This window comes from Pezoporus occidentalis, unplaced genomic scaffold (assembly GCF_034315485.1).
Source record: "Pezoporus occidentalis ecotype Australia unplaced genomic scaffold, CSIRO_AGI_Poc_V1 ctg212, whole genome shotgun sequence".
NCBI lineage: Eukaryota > Metazoa > Chordata > Aves > Psittaciformes > Psittacidae > Pezoporus > Pezoporus occidentalis.
In genome coordinates this window covers 192,713-216,012 of record NW_026913987.1, presented here as the reverse complement: position 1 = coordinate 216,012, position 23,300 = coordinate 192,713, and the positions used below count along the sequence as shown (strand labels likewise).

The window sequence follows — 23,300 nt, the reverse complement described above, 5'->3', positions numbered from 1 at the left end:
CTCAGCAAAATATGATCTGACACTGGAGTGACCTGTCCCCATTACCCTTGTTTCACTCTCAGTATTACTCTCCCAAGAGATAAGGGAAAGGTGAAATTATGGGGAGTTTCCATGCTCCCCCTTTCCTAGCTCCTTTCTTGTGAATCAAAATGTATCCACTTTTTTTGTGTACAGAACAGGATGTTAAATTAGCCCTGGGGTTTCCAGTGCAGTGAAGCAGTGTCAAGATTACTGCAGGCTGTCTACTTAGAGGCGCTAATCAAAGCCAGCCAAGGCAGGTGGCAGGTTTCTCCCTGACTCCCTGCCCCATTTAGAAATAAAAGAGGAAATAAAAAGAAAACAAAACCACTGCAGTAAAACAAGAGTAGGGAATGCCACATAGTCTTGCTTACGTCCCTTCATCCTCTTCTCTAAATGTTTCTGGTGTTCAAATGCCTCTCGATCTAACACAGTGCCAAACCTGAGAGCTCACTGGTAACACAGACAAAGCTTGTCAAGAGTCTAGAAGGCAATACAGTCGTTCAGACGTGAGCCAAGCTATAATTAAAGTCCTGATTTTGATTCCAAAAGGTTATTGTAGAAAGTCATTATCTCATCAAGCTTTCTGTTAGCACAGAGGTTTAAAATTATAACATCAAATGACTCTCCTTAGAAATTACAAGGCATTCACTATTTCAAATACCTAAATTAGTTAGATTCCCCATCCCTCCCTCCCATAAAACTCAATTCAACGAGTTCTGCCTTCCTTTTCAACAAAAAAGAAGTGTTACCAGTAGCATTCCTGCAGCTGCATTTTTTTACTGTATTCTAATAAGTGTTCTCTCCTATACAGAGGAGGATCAGGGAGAGGCAGGACTGTTAACTACTATGACTACACACAGAGTCATACATCCTAAACCTGTTGTCCTGATCTTTAAGTCAAATGAAGTGATACAGCCTCAAGACCTGTCAAGGTCAGAGGAACACTACACTAGCAAAACACAGCAACTGCTCACTTGATCAGAACAAGTGGGGATTGAAAAGTTTCCTAGAAGTGGATGTAGACATTGCATGTGGAGAGGGATCTGCCTTCTGTTCACTGACTCCCAATTTAATTTTCTCCAAAAAGCTAGCCTCCCTAAGCACTGAAGAGGACGCAGCCGCTAACACTGCTCTACCTAGTGGTAGTTGCTACATATTTTTATGGTATGTGTATCTATTCCTGTGGCTTTGCAGATACAATGATAAAAGATCCTTCCCTTTTCCAGTTTCACTTGCCATGTGCTGAGCTACTTCCCAGCTGTATATTCAATACAAAAGCCAACGACGGAAAATGTTGTCGTTTTAAAACCATCTTTGACAGAAAATAATTGAGCTTTCATGCTTTAAAGAATATGAAATTACTATAAACCTGCTGTACATTTACACATTCACAGTTTTAACTGGATAGAAGGCTTTGATGTTGCCTGTTTTCTTATGACTGGTAATTAACAACAAAAAGGGATCTTAAGGAGACATCAACTGGATTTTTAAAAACAACAGCCGAAGCAAATATCTACACAGAGGAAATATCCTGAATGATAAATGTAATGATACAAAATAAAAACTAAATCCTCTAAAACACTATCTGAAGCCAAATTACTGAAAACTAGAAGAGTTGTCTCGTTTTCAAAAGCTGCATACCACTGCTTCCCACAAATGCCAGTTGTGTCTTATTTCTACATGCCATTTTACTTAAGCTTTAGTTTGTACTATATTCAATAACATTTATAGCTTAATTTTGTATTGAATCAAGATCTGTTTCAGAAAGAAAAAAGGGATGTAACCAAATGCACCTGGACATAATTACAACTTTTCCCCCTCCTCTGCAATCAATATAGTACCCCGTGACAACTTCCAAGAAAGCAAAGCAGATGTGACTGAAGGAAACCTTTAACTTTTAGCTCAAGAGATCACAAGACCTACATAAGAAATTAAAACAGGGATAATTTAAAAAAAACAAAAAACAAAAAACCCACTGGGAAACATATTAGCAGAGAAGCAGTTAAAATGATGTAAATGAGCACCGCCTGCATTCTGCTATAAGGGCTATTAGCCAGCTGCTATTTCAAACTGAATTTTTATATTAGAAATTAATATTAATGGCTGAATTTTACCACCTTCCCCCACCTGACTGCAGAAACAAGGCCCACTACTGAGTAAGCATCTTTTAGACATTTTTAGGCTTGCACAGTTGTAAGCCATGCACATCCCAGCTTCAGTAATGTGGTGTTCAAGAATCCCTGAAGAACAAAATAAAGCACAAATCCTGAAGAAGGCAGAAGAAAGAAATCCCAGATTTAGGCAGTTCAGGATTACAGATAAGCAAGTTTAAGGGAATATCTATGGAAACCTTAGCTAATTACTAATTTTCCTCAATACCTTGATCTTGTCTGAGTTCTGTATTTGAAGGGAATAAATCCTTTGGCCTCTATTTGTATAAATCATTGTGATTTTCACTAAGAACAGAGAATGGCTTATAACCAGCGATAGTTTTCCAGAATGTTGCTAATAAGCCATGTATAATCATGCCCATTACTAAAAACTATTAAAGTAATCAGACCACAAATCTCTCTTGTAGTTTGAAGCATATGGGAAGAATTATCTCCAGCACTGAAAGGGAACAATCAGCTCAACGCTGCTGGACGCTGCCGCTCTTCTAAATGTCCACCGATAAAAACTCTCAAGGAGTAATCATAAACTTTATGGCAAATTCCCTCCTCCTAGAATTTAAAAAAAAGGCTGCTTTTGTATATTTCAAGGTTGAAATTAACAACCCTATTAACTACATTATAATGAAGTTAAAGCTATCACACAGGCAAGGCATTTTTCCCAGTTCTTCACTGAAGGAGGTAGCAAGGCCTGGAGGAACTAATCCTGAATTTCCCATCCCTTTCTACCCAAGACCACTGAAGATGTGCAAGTGCTTTGTTTTTTACAGGCTATGAGCACTGACACTTCACATTAATTGCCAAATGAAACCAAGACTTGCCTATCTAAAACACTGTGGATACAAATAACTGCTGCTGCAGTAGTCTCCCGTATCAGGTAAGGTAACTTGCTTTCCATTTTCATTAAAAGCAAAAGAGCAAATAGGCAACAAGAGTTGGTATTGTCACTACTCTGAATATTTCTAAGGCACCTCCTATGTTTCACTCTCCTTAACAGCAGGCATACAAACAAAGCACCACACACAGAGGAATCAGTGGTGTGGACACAGCCGCTTAAAAAATATCTGGGAAAAGAAGAGTGGGAACTCATCCTTGCAACCCAGGTCCAGGGTCTACCTACAAGGGGCACAATCACCAAGGTTGAGTTTCAATATATGCAGCATTACTTGCAGTACATATTTTAACTGCCAGACACATTTACAGTCTAGAGCAGGCCCATTAGTGTACTAACCATGAGTATGTGCAAGACATATCTCATGGGCTTTTGTAGCCTGTATATAAGATAGTTGAATGCCTTTGTTCAGCCTGGATGTCTCCTTGCTTTCATGTGTGTGCTGGCAGCCCAGGCATTTTTCTCTTCAGACATCATTCATCACCTCTATATCTAGCATCAAGAATAGGAGGCAAATGCTGTTACTTCCATCTGGGAATCCCATTCTGGAAATCTTCAAAGTTGTATTTTCTGTGTCTGGGACCTCTGAGCATTTACTCTACAGGACATTGTTAGAGAAGTTGAATAGTTCTTCTACTGTGTGGAGTCCAGGATGGAGACCCTTTAGCAACCGTTCTCAGTTCTGCACTGTTCTCTGCATTAGTTTAAACTCCTTTATATTCTGCAGGCCTTTGCTGTCCACGAACAAGAATGTTTTCCCACATGCTTTGGATACTTGGAAAACTGACAGAGCTTGTATTACTCTTAACGTTTGTATGCATTCATTTGAAACACCTTTCTCTATTAATCAACAAAAGCTAGCTGCTGTTCCTTATGTGTAATCATGGCTTTGTTTCTTTATCACAAGCCCTCTCTTGTAATTTTAAGCTCATGTTAAGCGCTGTTGGTCTTTCCAGTATGACCTAACTGTTTAACCACTTGTCCCCTTCCTGACTGTTGCAATTGTTTGTATCTCCCTTTACTTATAATTTATGAAACACTGGAACATGGGAACAGCCATTAATTACAAGCAGGCACATTTGTTCTCTGCTTTTGAAAACTTCTCCTTCTGCTAGAGTTCTTGATTACTGTTCTATGTTCATTTTATAGGGATGAGACATGTCTGTCCTCTTACTATCTCTGCTTCTTCTCAGGCTCTGGAAAAGAAACAGAGAACACATGACTAGCAAAGTTGAGAAACCTGCATCTTTAATCAGAGGAGTGAAGATGTGTCCCAAGTCACTTCTCAGAAACATTTTAAGTCTGTCAAGGTTTATTAGGACAAATGCAACTTCATATGAATATAATTGTTTGGGTTTGTTGCCTTCCTTGACCACATAAGCCAAGAAGGAGCCAGCTTGGCTGGGTTTAGCCTGCTTTACTCCATCCACTGCAACAGTTTGGCTGTGACCTGTCACACAGGAGGTACTTCTAGAGAAAAGAGATTATGGTGTCCTCCCATGAGTGCACGAGTACTCAACATGTAGGTTAAAGAGACAAGAAACTTGCAGGCTATATCAAATGACAGAAAACCAGCAGTAAAATGACACAGGGAAGAGAAAGCTGAAAAACCATGCTGTACTTCCATTGTGTATGGTTTCTGCCATTTCCTAGATTTAGTAGAAATTTTATAAGGATGCTTACTCAAATTCTACTAATTCAAACTCAAGGAAAAGACTAGCATAGCAAAATAAATACCCTTTGCTTTTTAACATGCAGATTTGTGTTTAAACTGCTCTCTTGTCCAATCCATTACAAGCTTTTCTCAATGAATTCTTTTCTTGGCTGTGAAGTGACGGCCATACTGGCCTCCTGTTTTTCATCTAACCATCCTTTAAGGACTTTAACCTGAATCGTGAGTTGGTGCATCTACACACCTGTGCTTCATTATTCATGACAGTGTACTGTGGAAACTGCAGGCTCAGAGGTGTTCTCCAAACAACTAGCAGAACCCTACAGCCTTCTTACCCTTTCCCTGCTTAATGCAAAGTTAAGTGAAACAAGACTCAAACTTAAATTCCAAGCTAGGTTTTTCTCCTCTGTGGTGATACAGTATTTGTTTCCTCCAAAATCCATTTTAAGAAACCTAAACTCTAATGTGCTTGCAAGTTTGAATGACAAATGGCTTACAGGCAATCTAGAAACATACTTTGACCTACAAGACAAGGAAACTGCTTCACTCCCACCCCAAGTCATTGGAAAACAGGACATACACACTTCATGTTCCCTCAAAGCCCTTGGGAAAAGCACTTTGTATAACAAAGACAGGAATCAGTCTTTCTTCTGACAATATTTTAAAGGAAGATGAATTAATTAATCTCAAATTTGCTACTAAACTCCCTCCTTGTAGGGATTTATATTATTTTGTGCATTAAAAAAAAAATCTTCCTATTTTTTTAAGCTGTTAGATAAAAGTTTAAAAAATAATATAGGCCTACCATATTATGTTTTTGGAAGTTACAAATTTTTGCCAGAAAGGAAACAGCAGCAGCTCCTAGCTCTGTGCTCCCCACACACCACTCTGAAGTAACCTGAATAGCAGCATAGGATCTACTACTAGTCTGGGAAATTCTCATTCATTGCTTTCTCCTTCTATGGGGCTTTCAACATAGGGTGCTGGTCACACTAAACTCAATGAATACTCAACAAACACTTTGAAAGTAGCCCTCTGATTCATATATACCTGAACAAAGACCTGAGTAAGACGAGTTAACTGCAAATATGTGGTCTTTACACTGTTTTGTTATAGTGTAGTTAACACTCAGAAGCAGTTCAAACTCTTAGCGCAAACTGCATTTTAAAAACTCATTCTGCCTTTTTGAAGATTTTATTTGAAACAAATTAGTTCTTAGGTTATACTGTGTAAGGTCCTACACCTGGGTTGGAGCAATCCCAGGCACAGCTACAGGTTGGGCAGAGAAGAGATTCAGAGCAGCCCTGTGGAGAAGGACTTGGGGGTGCTGGTCGATGAGAAAATGAACATGAGCCGGCTTCAGTGTGCGCTCGCAGCCCAGAAACCAACCATATCCCGGGCTGCATCAAAAGGAGCGTGACCAGCAGGTCGAAGGAGGTGATCCTGCCCCTCTACTCTGCTCTTGTGAGACCTCACCTGGAGCACTGTGTGCAGTTCTGGTGGCCTCAACATAAAAAGGACATGGAACTGTTGGAACAAGTCCAGAGGAGGCCATGAGGATGTTCAGGGACTGGAGCACCACCTGTATGAAGACAGGCTGAGAAAGCTGGGGCTGTTCAGCCTGGAGAAGAGGAGGCTGCATGGAGACCTCAGAGCAGCCTTCCAGTGTCTGAAGGGGGTCTATAGGGATGCTGGGGAGAGATTCTTCGTTAAGGACTCTAGTGACAGGACAAGGGGTAACGGGTTAAAACTGAAACAGGGGAAGTTTAGATTGGATATAAGGAGGAAATTCTTTCCTGTTAGGGTGGTGAGGCACTGGAATGGGTTGCCTAAGGAAGCTGTGAATGCTCTATCCCTGTCAGTGTTCAAGGCCTGGTTGAACAGAGCCTTGAGTGGCATGGTTTAGTGTGAGGTGTCCCTGCCCATGTCAGGGGGGTTGGAACTGGATGATCTTAAGGTCCTTTCCAGCCCTAACTGTTCTATGATTCTATGATGGTAAAAATTCTAACATGAGTGGTTTGTATAAAGCCTTATTTTCTTTCACCAATTTGCAAGAATTTAGTCTTTAAAATACAGAACATACTCAGGTATTACTGTAATTCAATGTTGCAAGTGTAGTGTAAAACTGCCTTCTGAACAATGTTCAATTTTATAAAGACAAGCTGTTCTGTTTTAAATGACTAAGTAAATACTTTTATAACCCTCTAAAAGCCAGTAACCACACTAGTGTATTTTGTACAATGAATTTTGAGAAAGATTATTTTGGGAAATTCTCTTTTCAAACAGCTGCTCCAAAGAGCTGGTAAAGTACAGGAGCCAGTTGGTATCTGTAGAGAAAAAGAAGCACCACTTCACATCTTGTAATAAAGCTGAAGGCTGCACCCTAATGAACATTTGCTATATTGTTTGCTGTTGATTTACATTTTGCAGCAAGTGTAAGCTTACTTGACACAGTAAAACAAATGAGATGTTCAGCTTTCCTTTGGATCTTAAATTGAGAAGTGACTGCATTCTTTTCTTTTTATTTTTCAGGAGATTATGAAGTTTACTAATGAAACATCAAATATTTCATTGCAATACAATGACACATAAATACCTACTGCAGTCTAATTAAGCAGATATTTCCATTTTCAGTTCTACAGGTCAGATTTTCACCCGGCTTCCAGTCTGTTTGTATATATAACAGGGATATTTGTTTCAATTAAGAAACTATGGATTTTAACAACACAGCTATTGCATGTATATCTATAGTACTTTACACAATCCCTGATTTACTCCTTTGTCCAACAACCTGATTTTAGCCATACAGTGTTATCTAGAGTGCTGGAGCAGACCCTCAGTGCTGACGTGTTTATCTGTGTTTTGTAAACTTTCCTTTTTATCAGGCTGAGGTCTTTCTGTATTTTCATTACTTATTAAAAATAGCTGTAGTATTGTCAAATCAGTGGGATTAACCTACTTTGAAAAGGAAATTAGGTCAGTTACTATATTCATTCTCAGCCTTCAACTCTCATGTACTGTTACAGCTCTCTTGCATCTTACAAAATGGGCATTTTCCTGTGAAAATACCTATCTGAGGGCAGCAGCAGTCTGTTATCCCACACTTGAACATAACAGCAAAACAAACACATTGGGGTAAAGAACCCATCACTTGTGATTAGGCTCTGGTGACACAAACATCTTGGCCAGAGAAAAAACACAACTTACTGAGCACTTTTAAGTGACTCAATTCACAGGTTTGTGACGGTGAAGACATACTTCTGGTATATGAAACAGACCTGAACACCAGATTCCAAGTGGCTTTTGAGGCTGTCTTTGACAAAGCACTTAAGAATACCCCTTCCAAACTTACCTTACCTGAAAGAGACTTGGATGAAACAGCCACTGACAGACGAAGGCACTCAGCCAACCACCAAGCTACTACCAGTCTCTGACCAGAGACTGGGGAGGAAGGGGTAGCAGTACCCTACCTGCAGTAATAGCTCCTGATAGCTATTGTGGCATCTGAAATACTGGGCACAGTGGCAGAAAGCAGCAGTTCCTCATGATCGGTGCAACTGCCGCTGTCCCAGGCAAAATATGAGGCCTGGCTGCTTCCCTGCCATGCCTCCACTGGGAATGCAGATGCCCATAAGACTTGCAGCTCAGAAGACTACATCTCCACTCACTCCACCCTCACTTTTTATAGCCTTCCTTTGCTCTTGGCCCCTTGTTTTTTTTCACTGCTCTTACTAAGTAAAGCTTAACTACAGATACTGCAGTTGCTCGTTTAGGCAGAGGATCGGTTGCGCATCCCCAGGCAGAGTTCACTCCTGCCTCTCGTCATCTGTGAGAGCTCCAGGACAGAGCTCTTAAGTCTGTCGCTTTCAGAAAAAACATTATTCTGCTTCCAGTTTCCCCACATCAAGGAATTCTGATTGTCTTCCCAGTAAAAGGACAAAACTGACCTCTAGATAATGCATCAAGAGAAAGGCAGAGAGAGCATTACCCTCCAGCATGTCTCTGATAGCTCCTCTCCAAACCGTTCACAGTCACTTGATTTCACACTGAGGCAGAAAAATAAATATGTAGGGAAAACATACTGCAGTTATGTGTAATTCAGACAGCTAGCTCTCTGCATCTAGGAAAAAGAACTGAAAGTTAAGAGCATGCTTCCTCTCCTTCCTCTCAGCTTCACGCTGATCTACAGCTAACAAAGAGACTGCAATTTCTGCATGTTAAGTACACTGCAGAGGAGGAGAGAGAGGGGAAAGCAAGCAGGACAAATCCAGACTGTACAGGGGCATTCTTTTCTCTGGCATAATGAGCTGCTGCAATTCAACCTTTAGCATTCCTTGGTATCCATTTTTCCTTTCTATGCTTACCCACATGCATTGATATTGCTGAGAAAGGCTGTATCATCAGGAAGCCTAAGATTAGCCAAGGAGCTGCAGAACCAGCCCCACAAAAGACCCATACTGAAAAGCCTCAGGAATCCTCAGAAGCACTCTTCTGATTCCTTTCTATGGTACTTTTTAGCAGATGACAGAAAAAAAATCTTTTCTGTGATGTTGGCTTTTTTTTTTTGTTTTTTTTTAAACATGCCCACAGAAGGCAGCAGCATACAGTGCACACAGACTCCCCCATCTCCTTGGGTTAGCTTAAAAGCAAGTGTCTAGGTTACATTAAACAGCATCCTTTGCAGTCTCTCTTCTCTATCTTCTTTAGGCAATGCACGGAATATGCAGGCATATGAATATTACCAAGGGTGTCCCTGTAAACCCCACCGAGCTGGGACTGGCAACCTTTAGATAAAGATTTTTCTTTTCCCATCTTTCAGGATCATCTCCACACAGGAGCAACTGAATGCTCCTTAGCTGTGAAGCAGATCTGGATTTTGTAATGTGATGTTGTTGCCTCCACATTCATCAAAAGAAACATGTAGACTTAAGGAAGAAATCAGTGATAGTAGCAATAAGCAACATGCAGATCAAAGTAGCATTTATCACATCTACAGCATGTGGTATGTCAGCAAGCACAAATAAACAGAAGAAAGTTCCAAAGACATGTGCAACCCAAATCAGCTCATGCAGGTAAATGAAATGTCAGAGATGGCAAAAGCAGGATGGACAAACTAAGAATAGTAAGATGCTTGCAAAATCTTTACTTTTTCTGGATTATTACAGGTCATGCAGAGTCACATCTTTATTGTGTAATAAACACTCTATTTGTCCTGTTAAACGTCACTCCTTCTCAGAGTTAATGGCTTCAAGAACCTGGGATAATCTTGCACCCAAATTAAATACCACCACCACAGGTTCTTGGTTTGTATCAACATACTATATCCCTGGCATTTCTCTCATCAATCAGAACATATCACAGACAAACACCGTAAGCAACGCACCTGGAAAAAGGCATTTTTCTCCTCTGCATGGGGAAGTGGGTGTTAAGCTCTTCCCCCACACAAGCAAGAAAATGACATTTTGCAGAGTTCTTATGTTCTTTACCTTGTAGCAAACATTGCTCTCAGGGAAGAGAAGGTAGCAGCATCTTCTTTCAAAGCCTTCAGCTCATTTCGTAGCTTCATCATGGTCTCTGTAACCATAGCTTTCTCATTTTCATACTTGCTTTTTAGGTTGGCAAGGGCTACCTCTGCAGTCTGTTTACCAAAAAGAACAGAAACGTGCTAGTTAATGAAACTCTTCACAAAGTGGCTGGCTAAGGCATCTGTAATCACTATTCACATGATGAAACATTTACTCTGTACTGGAATGTTAAAATTTTGGTCAACTTTTCTTGTACAGATTAAGTAAGATCTCATTTTTGAACACTGGAAACAGATTGGACATAGGGGTCTCCTACTCCCATTAACCCTGCAGCATCTAGGGAAGTTACAGAATATACATTAAGTGACTCCCATCTCCAACCACTAAAAGAAGTTAAACTTCACATACTTCAAATACAAAATAGTCTATCTAGTATCTCTATATTTAAATGCATTCATCAATCACTTGCACAATTCCTAACCCCTACAGCATTTTGCCTTTCATTTTGAGACACCTTTATTAAAATGTGCAAAAACACCCTGAAAGAATGTATATATTTCTTAAACAACACTATGCTTTTTTTAAAGACAACTTTAATTTGTATTACTTTAACTTCAGAGGAGACAATGAAGCATGTCACATGTGTCTTAATGGCAGTTATTTTCATCTACTGCACTAAGGTGTATCAAATGGCACAGACCAATCCCCAAGCCCTACTTTTAACCTTTCCACCCCTGTTATTTGGACCATGCTCTTATATCACATCCTCGTCTTAGCAGGCTTTTATTTTGCAGTTTGAGAGAGAAGAGTACTTAATTATTTTGAGTTACTACTCAAAATTAATACTAGAATTAGGTTACTCCTAGGATTCTTTCAAGTAGAAAGTAAGATTTACCTCTTCATTTTAGGTGTCTTACATGAAATATAATCTGATAAAATTCAGACAGGCAGTAAGATTAATAAATAACCTCATGAGTATGTGACAAGCAAAAATCAGTTAAAGCCACTATCCTGAGCTTTACAGTAGGACAGCAGTGTGCCTCTAATGAAACAGCCTGCTTCAGTCTGGTACCAAACAAGTACCAGCAACAAAAGCCCTACTGAGCTGAGGGTATGGCAGTGATTCATTCTCTTGTGTTTATGACTTAACTCCCTGACACTATAATCTTCACATCTCTTAGACCTAGCTACCTGTTTGTTGGCCTTCAGTACGGTTCTCAGAGTTGCTATCTGTTCTCTCTTGGTGCTCAGCAGGGACTTCAACTTCAGGATTTCTTCCATGAGTGCTTCTTTGTCTTTGTCCACCACTGGCCCAAGTTCTTGAGTGGCAACACGCTGCCTGGACAACTCGGTGGTTCTGTCTACAGCAGCTTGCAGGTGTTTGATCTGATCCCGGATTATAGCAATCAAATTGTAAATATTCATTGGTTCCTTCTGAGGATCTGACACAGGTGATGGCAGCAATGACACTGGAGATGGACTGCTGTCACCACTTCCATTCTCTGCTTTTCCTAGCTCTATAGTTAACAGCCCTTTAGAAAGGAGAATGGGAGACCTTCTTCCCTTGGCCTCTGGACTACTGCGTCCACCTTTACCTTCCTTGTAGTAATCCAGCATCACTCTGTTTGGAGTTTCATTGTTGCACATGCAGACATGGTGATATAAATTGGCCAGTTCTTCACTGAAGGTGACTAGCTCATCTTGGGCCACGCTGAGGCTGCCCTGTGTTTCTCCAGCAACATCACTGACTTTCTTCAGCTCCTTCTCCAGCCTGGCCACCTGTTCTCTGTCATACCTACTGGATTTTTCTAGGGAGGTGATCTTTTCAGTGAGAGCTTGGCTCTCGGTCTCGTATCTGCTCTTCTCTTCCTCATACTTAGACTCACATTCTTTGTATTTGGCCTTAAGATTTTTGAGCTCTTCTTTTAGGTCAGTAATTTCTGCCACAGCCACTTTGTACTTGCATTCCAGGATCTCCGGCCCATTGATATCAACTTCATAATAGTCTCCATCTTCATGGCTGTCTCTGTCCTTCTCATTGTCAAGGGCAGACTGATGTTCCTTGCTAACCTGGAGTTTCTTCATTGCGTTTAGGTTTTCTGTGAGTCTGCCAACCTTTTCATGCTGCTCTGAGAGGGCCCCCCGTGTATTTTCCAACTGCTTCTGCAATTCCTGTAGTGTTGTTAACAAGTTCACCTTTTCTCTTTCCATCTGAAATGCATGAACACAAACACATACATAAAGGAAACTATCACTTTAATGGTTTTATTACAAAAGACAGCAATTTAGCCAAGATCCACATGGTTACAGAAACCCAACCACTTGAACATTACATGTGCTATTTAATTTATTCTAAAGGTTATTTATTTTTAATTTATTAAAAAGCTATTTCATTTATTCTAAAGCTATCTCGAGCACAGTGTTCCTTGACAATTCCTTCTCATTTTCACTTCAAAATCCATATTATACATTCTTCCATAGCCAATGGTCTCAGTGGGAAAATATTCTTCCAACTGAAGATAAGCAAAAGTTTACTTTTATCTTTCAAATTATCAAGTTATGAGAAATAGCATTAGAAAAAAACAATTAGAAAACTTGCAGCTAGCCTATGGTGGAAACTTGGAGTTTCATGAAAAGACTCAGAAATACTGAAACTTTCTCCTCTGAAAGGTCTCATTTTAAAAAAATCCATTTATTTTTTCCACAAAGGCTTTTTCTATGGAAAACTTAAAAAGTGCTTGACAAAACTTTATAACATTTCTGGGCAACATAAATATACACTGTGTTTCAAACTCTCCAACCTCCCAAAAGCACAAATGTATCATAGAAATGCTTGGTCCTGATAAAAATTTCATGTTCTTTGAACTAATTAGAGAAAGGAGTTCTGATGTATAAAACTTTTGAGGAAGATGACTGGGGTAACTATCAGTTTTCAAACAAAGTATTGTCTTTCTCGCTAGGGACACAATGAAGTAGACACACCACGTACTGCACAGAAGATGCACTACGATTGTCCTTCAAACATAGGACAAGACTGCTAGTTTTTCTGCACATACAAACAGCAGCATGCTGCATTTTTTCTCTGGCAAATTTTTAACATCCTCAAGTTCTAAATCAATCAGAGCCTTTACAAACATAGTTCATACTGTATGCAGTCCATGTGAGACACTGAAAAGACTGAAATAACAACCCCAGTAAACTCTAGCAGCTATCTGGAAGTACACAGTTGTTTAGGAAGCCCATATACCTGTACAAGCTGTTGTTTCAGCTTCTGGATTTCAGAAATGTTTAATTCACTTAGAAGATCTGAAACCAGACTTGGGGCTGGTGGGAAGCTTTCATTTTTCTTGGGTGTTGATGTACTATTCTTGCCATTGCTGAGTTTGCTGAGGCAGTTTTGTTCGAATCCATTCATGATTTCATCATTATTGGGCTCTGTGGCCTCATCACTGAACTTAAGACCATCTAAAGAAATATTTAGGTGGCTGTTGTACATGGAGTCATTGATGTTCATGTAGTGAGAGAGCTCCTTACGAAGGGTGTTCTTCTGTTCCCGCTCTGTCTTCAGTGTCTCTAAGGCTTCCTCAAGCTGACGTTCGGAGATCTCCTTCAGCCGTATGGCATCTTCTAGCTGGCTGTTGAGAAATTCTGTTTCCTCTTCAAGCCTTTTGATTTCATGTTTCAGGCCTTCAAACTCCACCTGGAGATTATACAAACACAGGGGGGCACAGGGGAACAGTAATGAAAATGTCTGCCTTGCAAGGCACCAAATAATTTTACTTTTGAATGTTTGGTTCAGCAAATATGGTGAGAATAGATTCATTTTTTTCAGTACTAGAGTCTAGTTTTGGCACTTTCACTCTAAGCTGCTTGCACTACTTACCTTCACAAAGAGGATGGAAGAAAATTTCTAAGCAAACCATAAACAAGCTGATCTATTCCAGCTTAATTGAAATACATGGGAGATATAGGATGTGATAAAGGAATCACAAAACAGGCTTTCTTAGCACATTATGAAAACTCCTTCTCTGTTTGATTAACAAATTCCCTGTCCAACCTTAACACAAATTCAAGCTCAACATTTTCAAAATCCAGCATTACAAAGTTATGCTTCTGACACTCTGCTGCACTGCTGATAGAATATCCCACCAGGCTTAAAACTGTTGGGATGCAGCGAACTCTGCTTTAGATATTCAAAATAAAACATTTTATCATCTCTGTCACCATCATCATTTCAGCACATTTTGAGAGAGCTACAATACATAGACTCTACACTTTAGACTCCCAATGCTGCTACACGAAATTTGATGTCATGTCTAAGTTTTATGTATAAAATCACCTTTTTTTAAACCTCTCTTACACTGAAGTTATGAACACCAACAGCTGGGGTAAAATTTTGAATCCCTTGGACAAAAAAAAAATCCCTAAAGAGTACTTTATCTTAACCTTGAAAGGAAAACATGACACATGACACATTTTTACCAGCTGCTAAAGGAGTTTTAGATGCCAACATATACCAACCTGGTGGTGCTGAACCACACATGATTTAAAAACCAGGAACCAATTATGCTAATTCAGTTTTGCAAGTTATGCCTGGGAAAACTTGATGGCTTCTTCTAGTTTGTCAGTAGGATAATGAAAGCTTACTGAAATTCATCAAGTAAGATTAGCAATAATCCACTGCCATGAACAGAATTAGCTCTTTGTTCTATATATGTCTATATATGAGCTCAAATATTCAAGACTGCAGTCTGTTTCCAAAGGTTGCAGAATACAAACAGGTAGCCAATAATTACCAGTAACTGACAAGCAAGATAGCATGTGAGCGAAAGTTAGCTCAACCCAGAATGACAGCACTCTTGAACATTGGTATTTTAGAATGTGAACATGGAGCTTCCACTTGCTCCTCCAAGTATAATGACTAAAATAAAAATGTCCCTATTTTGGGGGACATTTGAGCAAGGCAAAAGTGAAAAAAACATTAACATGGAATTTCACCTGGAGATAAATGAAATATATTCAATATCCCAAATACCTTGCTTGGCAGGCAGCTTTCATTCAGAACCCTGAAGGAGTTCTGAAGCAAATCCTATTAGGTTTTTGCTATGTGCTCATTACAACAGGTGGTATTAACACTATTTTTTTTTTTTTTCAGGAGCTTGTATTTTGGGAATATTATACCATTTCCTCAATGGAATCTCAAGTTTTAATTTATATAATGAGGATGATGGGTATCTGAAGAATAAAAATAACAAGGCCCCATCTGACAGGTAAAGATAAACAAATCATGCCAAAGGCCACATCTAACACCACATCTAAGCTAACTACCTCTGCTAATGGTGACTCAGGAAAATTCTTCAGTTGTTCAAAAAAATGCAGGTTTCTAAAATTCTGAAAACAGCTGGAACTGTGTAATTAAAAGTGTGACCTTTTGGATGAACAGTCATCCAGGTCTGACATTATAAAGCAAATGTAACAGTAGCTCATGTTTAATGAAAGTAGCTGCAAGAGAAGAAGAGCACACAACTGGAGAGACAAAGTAAGAAATAAGTAACATTAAAAACATACGTTCAGAAATATATCCGCTTACAGATACTGTAGAAGAGGACAGACGGATGGGTGGATGGGAGAGTACTGCAAAGAGACATTGAAAAACTAGTGTAGCAAAGACTAAACCAAGTAACAAAGCAGACTGGTAGAAACTTCACTTCCATCAAAGACAGAGAAGGCAGTGGAATGACTTGGTGTCCTGGGTTCAGCAGTAGCAGTCATTTTTCTCCTTCTTGGTAGCGGGTGCAGTGCTGTGTTTTGACTTTCGGCCGGGGAACATAGTTGATAACAATGATGTTTTGGTTTGGCCAAGGACTTTGTGAGCCTCATGCTCTGCCAGGGAGGAGGGAAAGCCAGGAGGAAGCAGAAACAGGACACCTGACCCAAACTGACCAAAGAGGTATTCCATACCACAGCACGTCATGCCCAGAAGGTAACGGGGAGGGGCCCAGAAGGGCTGAGACTGCGGGGTTGGAGGAGATGTCGGTCAGAGCTTGGTCAGGCTGGGGGAAGCAAGTTATTGGTTGGCTGGTGGTGAGGTGTTGTATTCTCTTCCCTTGTTATTCCCTTTATCATTATTATTATTGGTGGCAGCAGTTGTGATTTGTGTTATACCTTAGTTACTAAACTGTTCTTATCTCAACCCCAGGGAGTTGCATTCTTTTTGATTCTCCTCTCCGTCCCTCCGGGAGTAGGGGGAGGGAAAGAAGGCAGGGAAGTGAGTGAACAAGCTGTCTGGCTGGGTTTAAACCACAACACTTGGAGGTCAAAGCAGAAGCAATAGAGTCTTAAGACAGTGTATAAATAGAGACAGAAAGGACTTAAACGTTTTGGGGCAACTGTTGGTACTAAAAGATAGAGATTATAGTCTCAAAAGCAGTACAAAAAATAAGTGGTTGGATGCTGAAATGAAACAGAACCATGCTGTAACACAGGAATTAACTGTTGCTACCAAAGCAATGCTCACTATTTTGAAAAACTTGCCTGGTTTTGCTTCAGAACAGACACTTGTTTCTGGAGACAGATGTTTTCCTCTTCAAGCTCAGTGTAGTCTTGCAGCAGACGTGCTTCTCTGAATTTATATTCCTTAATATCATCTCGTAGACGGGCCCTTTGGATCTCCACATTCTGATTGACCTGGAAAAACAAATGAACCCCACAATGATGGTGATTTGGACAGATATAATTATTTTTTCTTATGTGCACTAATCAATTAGATTCTATTCAAATAAATTTTTCCTCCCACCTCCTCCACTCTCCCAAATGATGTACAGAAACCCAAGTCATTTATACACAATAATTAGATTTTGTTTTCTGCCTTCTCTTACAAATTCTCACCCCTGCCTCAGAGAAAAGTCAATGAGCAAGCAGGGAAAGCAACATTCACACCTGTGTCTCACTGGCTTTCCAGATCAGAAGTCAATGCCTGAATCTGTTAACGCTTAAACAAGACAGACCTTTTCACAAGAGACAGCCAGATGCAGATGACTCCAGACATTTGGACATGTATTTGCTGCTGTTTTTCAACAGACCTTCCCTTTATGCCCAATACAATAATTTGGAAATATGTTCTAATGAAACCCTTTGGAGAGAGAGACTGAGTTAAACTTCAAATGAAATCCAAGACCCAGGTAGAAAGAAATAGCAACTGTGGTTGACTTATAAAATGTTCCCTCCCCTCAGCCTCAAGACTTGCAAGACCTCAAAGAAAGACCTAAAAAAAAAAAAAAATTAAAAAATTAATATACTGATGGAGGATGATCTTTAGATCTTTTGTGACTATACAAAGACACCTAAATAAATTGAGCTAGCACTATCTAGTTGTGTGAATGGCTCACTGTACTTATTTTTTCAACATTATTTTCCTTCAAGCCACATTTTAAATCCTCAATAAAAACAAAGGGGAAAATATGTCCTGAAACATTAGCAGAAATTTCTTCAGAGATGGGAAAATAGGCAGTATAGTTGCACATGAAAATAGCGTCCAGATATTTTAGCAGCTGTACCTGTGAAGTGACAGGATGGCTTTCCAAACAGTTCTAAATCAGTGCAAAACAAAGGTGAGCTCATGAAAGAAGCTGCCTACCAATTCAGCTACACAGGTTACGTATTTTGTTTCTGGTTCCATCTATCTAGCAGCCTAGCTGGGAAAGCCACATCCTCTGGTATACAAACTCAGCTTCCCTTAGCATTCTCCACTTCTGGTTAGAAACAGGAATGCCACCAATGAATAAAATCCCATCTCAGTCCCTTTGCAAGCGTGCAGCAGGAATACACAGAAGAAATACAACAGAAGTATCAACAGACCCCTACAGAACACTAAGAGTTAAAGAAAATATTCACAGCAGGAGCAAACTTGAATCTGATACGTTCTGAACACAAACACAGAATCACCTGCAACTGTTAAGACCAATACATGTAAATTGTAGCTCCCCACAAGTCAGGTACAGAAAGATTATATGCTAGAAACATGCCTGCTTATTTTTAGCAATGAAGACCACTGCTTCCCAGCACACTAAGAAGCTAAAAATCAACATTAATTGCTGAAACCAGACACTACAGCACAGCAATGCAAATGAAAAGTTGCTACATTCCATATTCCAGGCCTAGGCAACTGTTGGCTCTACCTTTGCACAGACTCAGGGCTCAAAGGGAAAGGTACCTGCAGGTATCTGAAGGCTACAGGCTGACACAAATTCACATCCTGACTTCTTCCTCCTTAACAACTGCAATGAAGACCTCTTGCCTTTGGCAGAAAGAGCCTTCAGCCAGAGAATCCAAACTGTTTAACAGTTAGTCATCCTCTCAGCTTTGCCTCAGCAGAGTTCTGCAAGGAGTCCCTCTGGCCTGCACAGTGCTAGAAATCACAGGGACCAGTTAGAATCCATCCTTGCTTGCATGTAAGCTATGATAAACAGCTACCTGCAGGAGAATAAATGTGCTGTGAGTTGCACACATTCCACCTCCTCTTTTGATTTTTGTACCCCGCAGGATAGCCTGCTGTGGGTATCAAAAAGAGTTTTGTACAAATTAGGAGACCTTATCCATAATTTTCCCTGTTCCTCAGTAAAATGTTCCGAAGTTTCACCCAGTTCTGAAGTGAAATGGAAGACTTTCCACAAAGCTACTGGTGCGCTGCTCTCCCCACCATTCAGGTTGCATTGCTCCTCTTCCTCTCTTGATGATATAATCTTTGCAGAGGTCAATGCCTGGAAAAATCACTGGAGCCTGTCTTTTCTGAAGAAGGAATGATTTCTGCCTAATTGTGCCCATTTAATTCAGAGCAACAGTAAGAGCTCGTTACTTAATGTGAAAGTACTGCCATGTTCAGACTGCCACTAGATAAATCATTCCATTTCAGTGCGTGCAGAAAGCCCAGATTTAAAAATAGCTCCCTTGCTTCCTGACTGGGGAAGGAAGATATAACCCAGATTTATTGGCTGTTTAGCAAGCTGTGCATTCAGCTTGCTCTTAACATTTTCTTGTCATAGAATAGGATCACAGAATAATTAGGGCTGGAAAGGACCATAAGATCATCTAGTTCCAACCCCCCTGCCATGGGCAGGGACACCTCACACTAAACCACATCACCCAAGCCCTCGTCCAACCTTGTCTTGAACACTGACAGGTATGGTACATTCACAACCTCCCTGGGCAACCTATTCCAGTGCCTCACCACCCTAACAGGAAAGAATTTCCTCCTTATATCCAATCTAAACTTCCCCTGTTTCAGTTTTAACCCGTTACCCCTTGTCCTGTCACTAGAGTCCCTAATGAAGAGTCCCTCCCCAGCATCCCTATAGCCCCCTTTCAGACACTGGAAGGCTGCTATGAGGTCTCCACGCAGCCTTCTCTTCTCCAGGCTGAACAACCCCTCTGGGCTGCACAGTGCTAGAAATCACAGGGACCAGTTTGAATCCACCCTTGCTTGCATGTAAACTATGATAAACAGCTAGGATGCTATTTTCCACACTTTCTGCAGGAGAATAAATGTGCTGTGAATTGCACATACTCCACCTCCTCATCTGATTTTAATTCCCTGCAGGATATCTGTTGCGGGTATCAACCTGACTGTGCTCAGAAACAGTGGGTATGTGCCATGTGAACTGGAGATCTTCAGATCTTGTCTCCTGGTCCAAGAATACTGCAACTTCTGTTAGGAAAAAGAAATCAGGTCAGGTTGGCTCAGAGGAAGATGAGGGAGAGAAAGCCATCATAAGAAGGTGCTGCTGGCTACACATGGTTGCTGGTCTGCCTCTGCCCCAAAAGCATTTGCCCACTGCCAGGGGCTGCGAACAGACTTGTCATGCAGGTGATCTCCACTGCTGTGCAAAAGCTGAGGCTTCCAATAATTAGAACAGTTCTGACAGCTTAGAAACAGTTTGACCTAATGGAACTTACAGTAGTTTTTTTTTCTCTCCTATAGTTTATACATAATTATAGAATCGACCAGGGTGGAAAAGACCTTTAAGATCACTCCCAACCATTATCCCAGGACTATGAAGACCACCGCTAAACCATATCACTGAGGGCCTCATCTACATGGGTTCTGAACACTTCCAGGGGTCTCGCTTGTTACTTGGGAGAAGAGAATGACCCCCACCTCACTACAACCTCCTGTCAGGTAGTTGTAGAGAGCGATAAGGGTCCCCTTGAGCCCTCCCTTCTAAACAACCTAGAATTAAACTCCCCAGCACCTTCAGCCATTCTTCATCGTACTTATTCTCCAGAACCTTCACCAGCTCCCACTGCCCTTCTCTGGACCCACTCCAGCACCTCAATGTCTCTCCTGAAGTGAGGGGCCCAGAACTGAACACAGGGTTCGAGGTGTGGCCTCACCAGTGCCCAGTACAGGGTGACAATCACTGCCCTGGCCCTCCTGGCCATGCTATTTCCGATACAGGCCAGGACACCATTGGCTTCTTGGCTGCCTGGGCACAAGCTGCTCATGTTTGGCTCTGTCAATCGGCACCCCCAGGTCCTTTTCCATGAGCAGTTTCCAGCCACTCTTCCCAAGCCTAGAGTGTTCCACAGGATTGTTGTGGCCCAAGTGCAGGACCCGGCACTTTGTCTTGTTGAACCTCATCCCACTGGCCACAGCCCATCAAGCCAGCCTGTCTAGATCCCTCTGCAGAGCTTCCTACCCTCTAGCAGATCAACACTTCCACCCAGTTTGGTGTCGTCTCCAAATATACAGAGGGTGCCCTTGATCCCCTCATCCAGATCATCAGTGAAGATATTAGAAAACACTGGCCCTCACACTGAGCCCTGAGGGACACCACTAGCGACTGGTCTCCAACTAGATGTGCTGCCATTCACCACCGCTCTTTGGGATCTGCCATTCAGCCAGTTTCCAATCCAGTGAAGAATCTTCCTGTCAAGGTCATGAACAGCCAATCTGCCCAGGAGAAAACTGTAGGAGACAGTGTCAAATACTTTACTTAAGTCCAAACAATGTCCACAGCCTTTTCCTCATTAACAGGTAGGTCACTTAATCATAGAAGGAGATCAGGTTGGTCAAGCACAAGCTGCCCTTCATGAATCCATGCTGACTGGGCCTGATCCCTCTGTTTTCTTGCACATGCTTTATGATCTCACTGAGGGTGTTTTGGGATAATGCTCAAAAAAAGCTCTGAAGTTTTAATGGAAAACAAGCAGCTGCACTGAAACTTTGATCGCAAATGCACACAAATGGCCTTCGTTCTGGTTGTGGGGTGGCTAGGTTTGGGGGTATTTTAACGTATTTATTTTCATACTGTTTTATTTATTTGTTTGGAGTTTTTTCAGGGTTTTTTTATTTACCTGTCCTCTCATTATTAGTGATGTGAGGGCTGGAGAAGCTGTGCTCTGGAGCCAGGCTGAGAGAGCTGGGCTGGGGCAGCCTGGAGAAGAGAAGGCTCCTGAAGGGGAGACCTTAGAGCAGCTCCAGTGCCTAAAGGGGCTGCAGGAAACCTGGAGAAGGGCTTTGGACAAGGGCCTGTAGGGACAGGTTAAGGGGAATGGCTTTAACCTGCCCAAGGGGAGACTGAGATGAGCTCTTAGGCAGAAGCTCTTCCCTGTGAGGGTGCTGAGGTGCTGGCACAGGGTGCCCAGAGAAGCTGTGGCTGCCCCATCCCTGGCAGTGTTCAAGGCCAGGTTGGACACAGGGGCTTGGAGCACCCTGCTCTAGTGGAAGGTGTCCCTGCCTGTGGCAGAGGTTGAGACTGGATGAGCTTTAAGGGCCCTTCCAACCCAAACTGGGTTCTGGGATTCTGTGGCTACCCAAACACTTGCCCCATGACAAGTCCATGGGACCTGATGAAATCCATCCGCAGGTCCTGAAGGAGCTGGCTAATGAAGTTGCTAAGCCACTGCCCATTACATTTGAAAACTCATGGCAGTCAGGTGAAGCTCCCGACAACTGGAATAAGGGAAATACAACCCCCATTTTCAAGAAGGGGAAAATGGAGGACCCAGGGAATTACAGACCAGTCAGTCTCCCCTCTGTGCCTGGCAGGATCATGGAACAGATTCTCCTCAAAACCATGCTGAAGCACAGGAAAAACAACAAAGTGGTTGGTAACAGCTAGCATGGCTTCACTAAGAGGAAATCCTACCTGACCAATTCAGTGGCCTTTTATGATGGGGCCACAGAAATGATGGATAGGGGCAAAGCAGTTGACATCATCTACCTGGACTTGTGCAAAGCATTTGAACTAGATGACCTTAAGGTCCTTTCCAAGCCTAACCAGTCTATGAATCTGTGGCAAAGCCTCTTAGCATGGATACATACACCTCAGGGTTTTCTTTAGTTGTGATTAATGCTGTGTCACCACCTACTGATGTACTCAGCTCAACATTTATTGATTTTTTTTTTTTTAAACCATTAAATAGAAAGCTGTGAAGCTGTGACATTAAGAATGGTTATCACAACACTGGAGAACAAAAAAATGCACTGTCATGAATTTCTTTTCTGCACAATATTAAGAGACTTGAGCTGAGACTCAGTTTGCATAGCATATTCTGGATCCACTTAAAACTGACAACTGCTTAGTCAGCATTAAGTCTTACTACGGTATGTATATCCTATTACTTAATGTGTTGCTTGGTATCTGTTCAAACATTTGATCCAGTACAGAGTAAAATCCAAAGCACATTCTCAAACCCTTTCATTTTCATGGGGAGGGTTAACATCTGAACACTTGTAGTAATACACCCCTCACTTCTGACTAAGTTCTTTGTATAAGGATGAAGCCTTGCTCTAGCGATGCTCTCCAACTGCAAGCTTACAACCCACGTGAGGATAAAAACATGCCCCCCTTGACCCCTAACGGGTGGTCTTTGTCTAGAAGTCCACTGGGCACTAAACAGTGGCATAGGTGAAAGCCCACAGACACAGCAGCAGTGGTGCAATGTCTTCACAGAAACAAACAGATCAGTGCTGTAGAAGAATCTGGGAGGACTGGAATGAGCCTTGTGATCAGAAGTGGGGG

The 23,300-nt window shown here is 41.4% G+C and overlaps 1 protein-coding gene across 3 annotated transcripts in view; it reads right to left on the bottom strand.

The window, feature by feature from the left end:
* BICD2 (BICD cargo adaptor 2) overlaps nucleotides 1-23,300 on the bottom strand; it is a 92,802-nt gene that overhangs the window by 7,182 nt on the left and 62,320 nt on the right. For all 3 annotated transcript variants that reach the window (XM_062619579.1, XM_062619580.1, XM_062619581.1), the window contains 4 exons: nucleotides 16,813-16,965; nucleotides 13,526-13,978; nucleotides 11,470-12,489; nucleotides 10,240-10,391 (listed from right to left, as the gene is read on the bottom strand). In XM_062619579.1, the coding sequence (XP_062475563.1) occupies nucleotides 10,240-10,391; nucleotides 11,470-12,489; nucleotides 13,526-13,978; nucleotides 16,813-16,965 (1,778 nt within the window). The remainder of the gene's footprint in view (nucleotides 1-10,239; nucleotides 10,392-11,469; nucleotides 12,490-13,525; nucleotides 13,979-16,812; nucleotides 16,966-23,300) is intronic.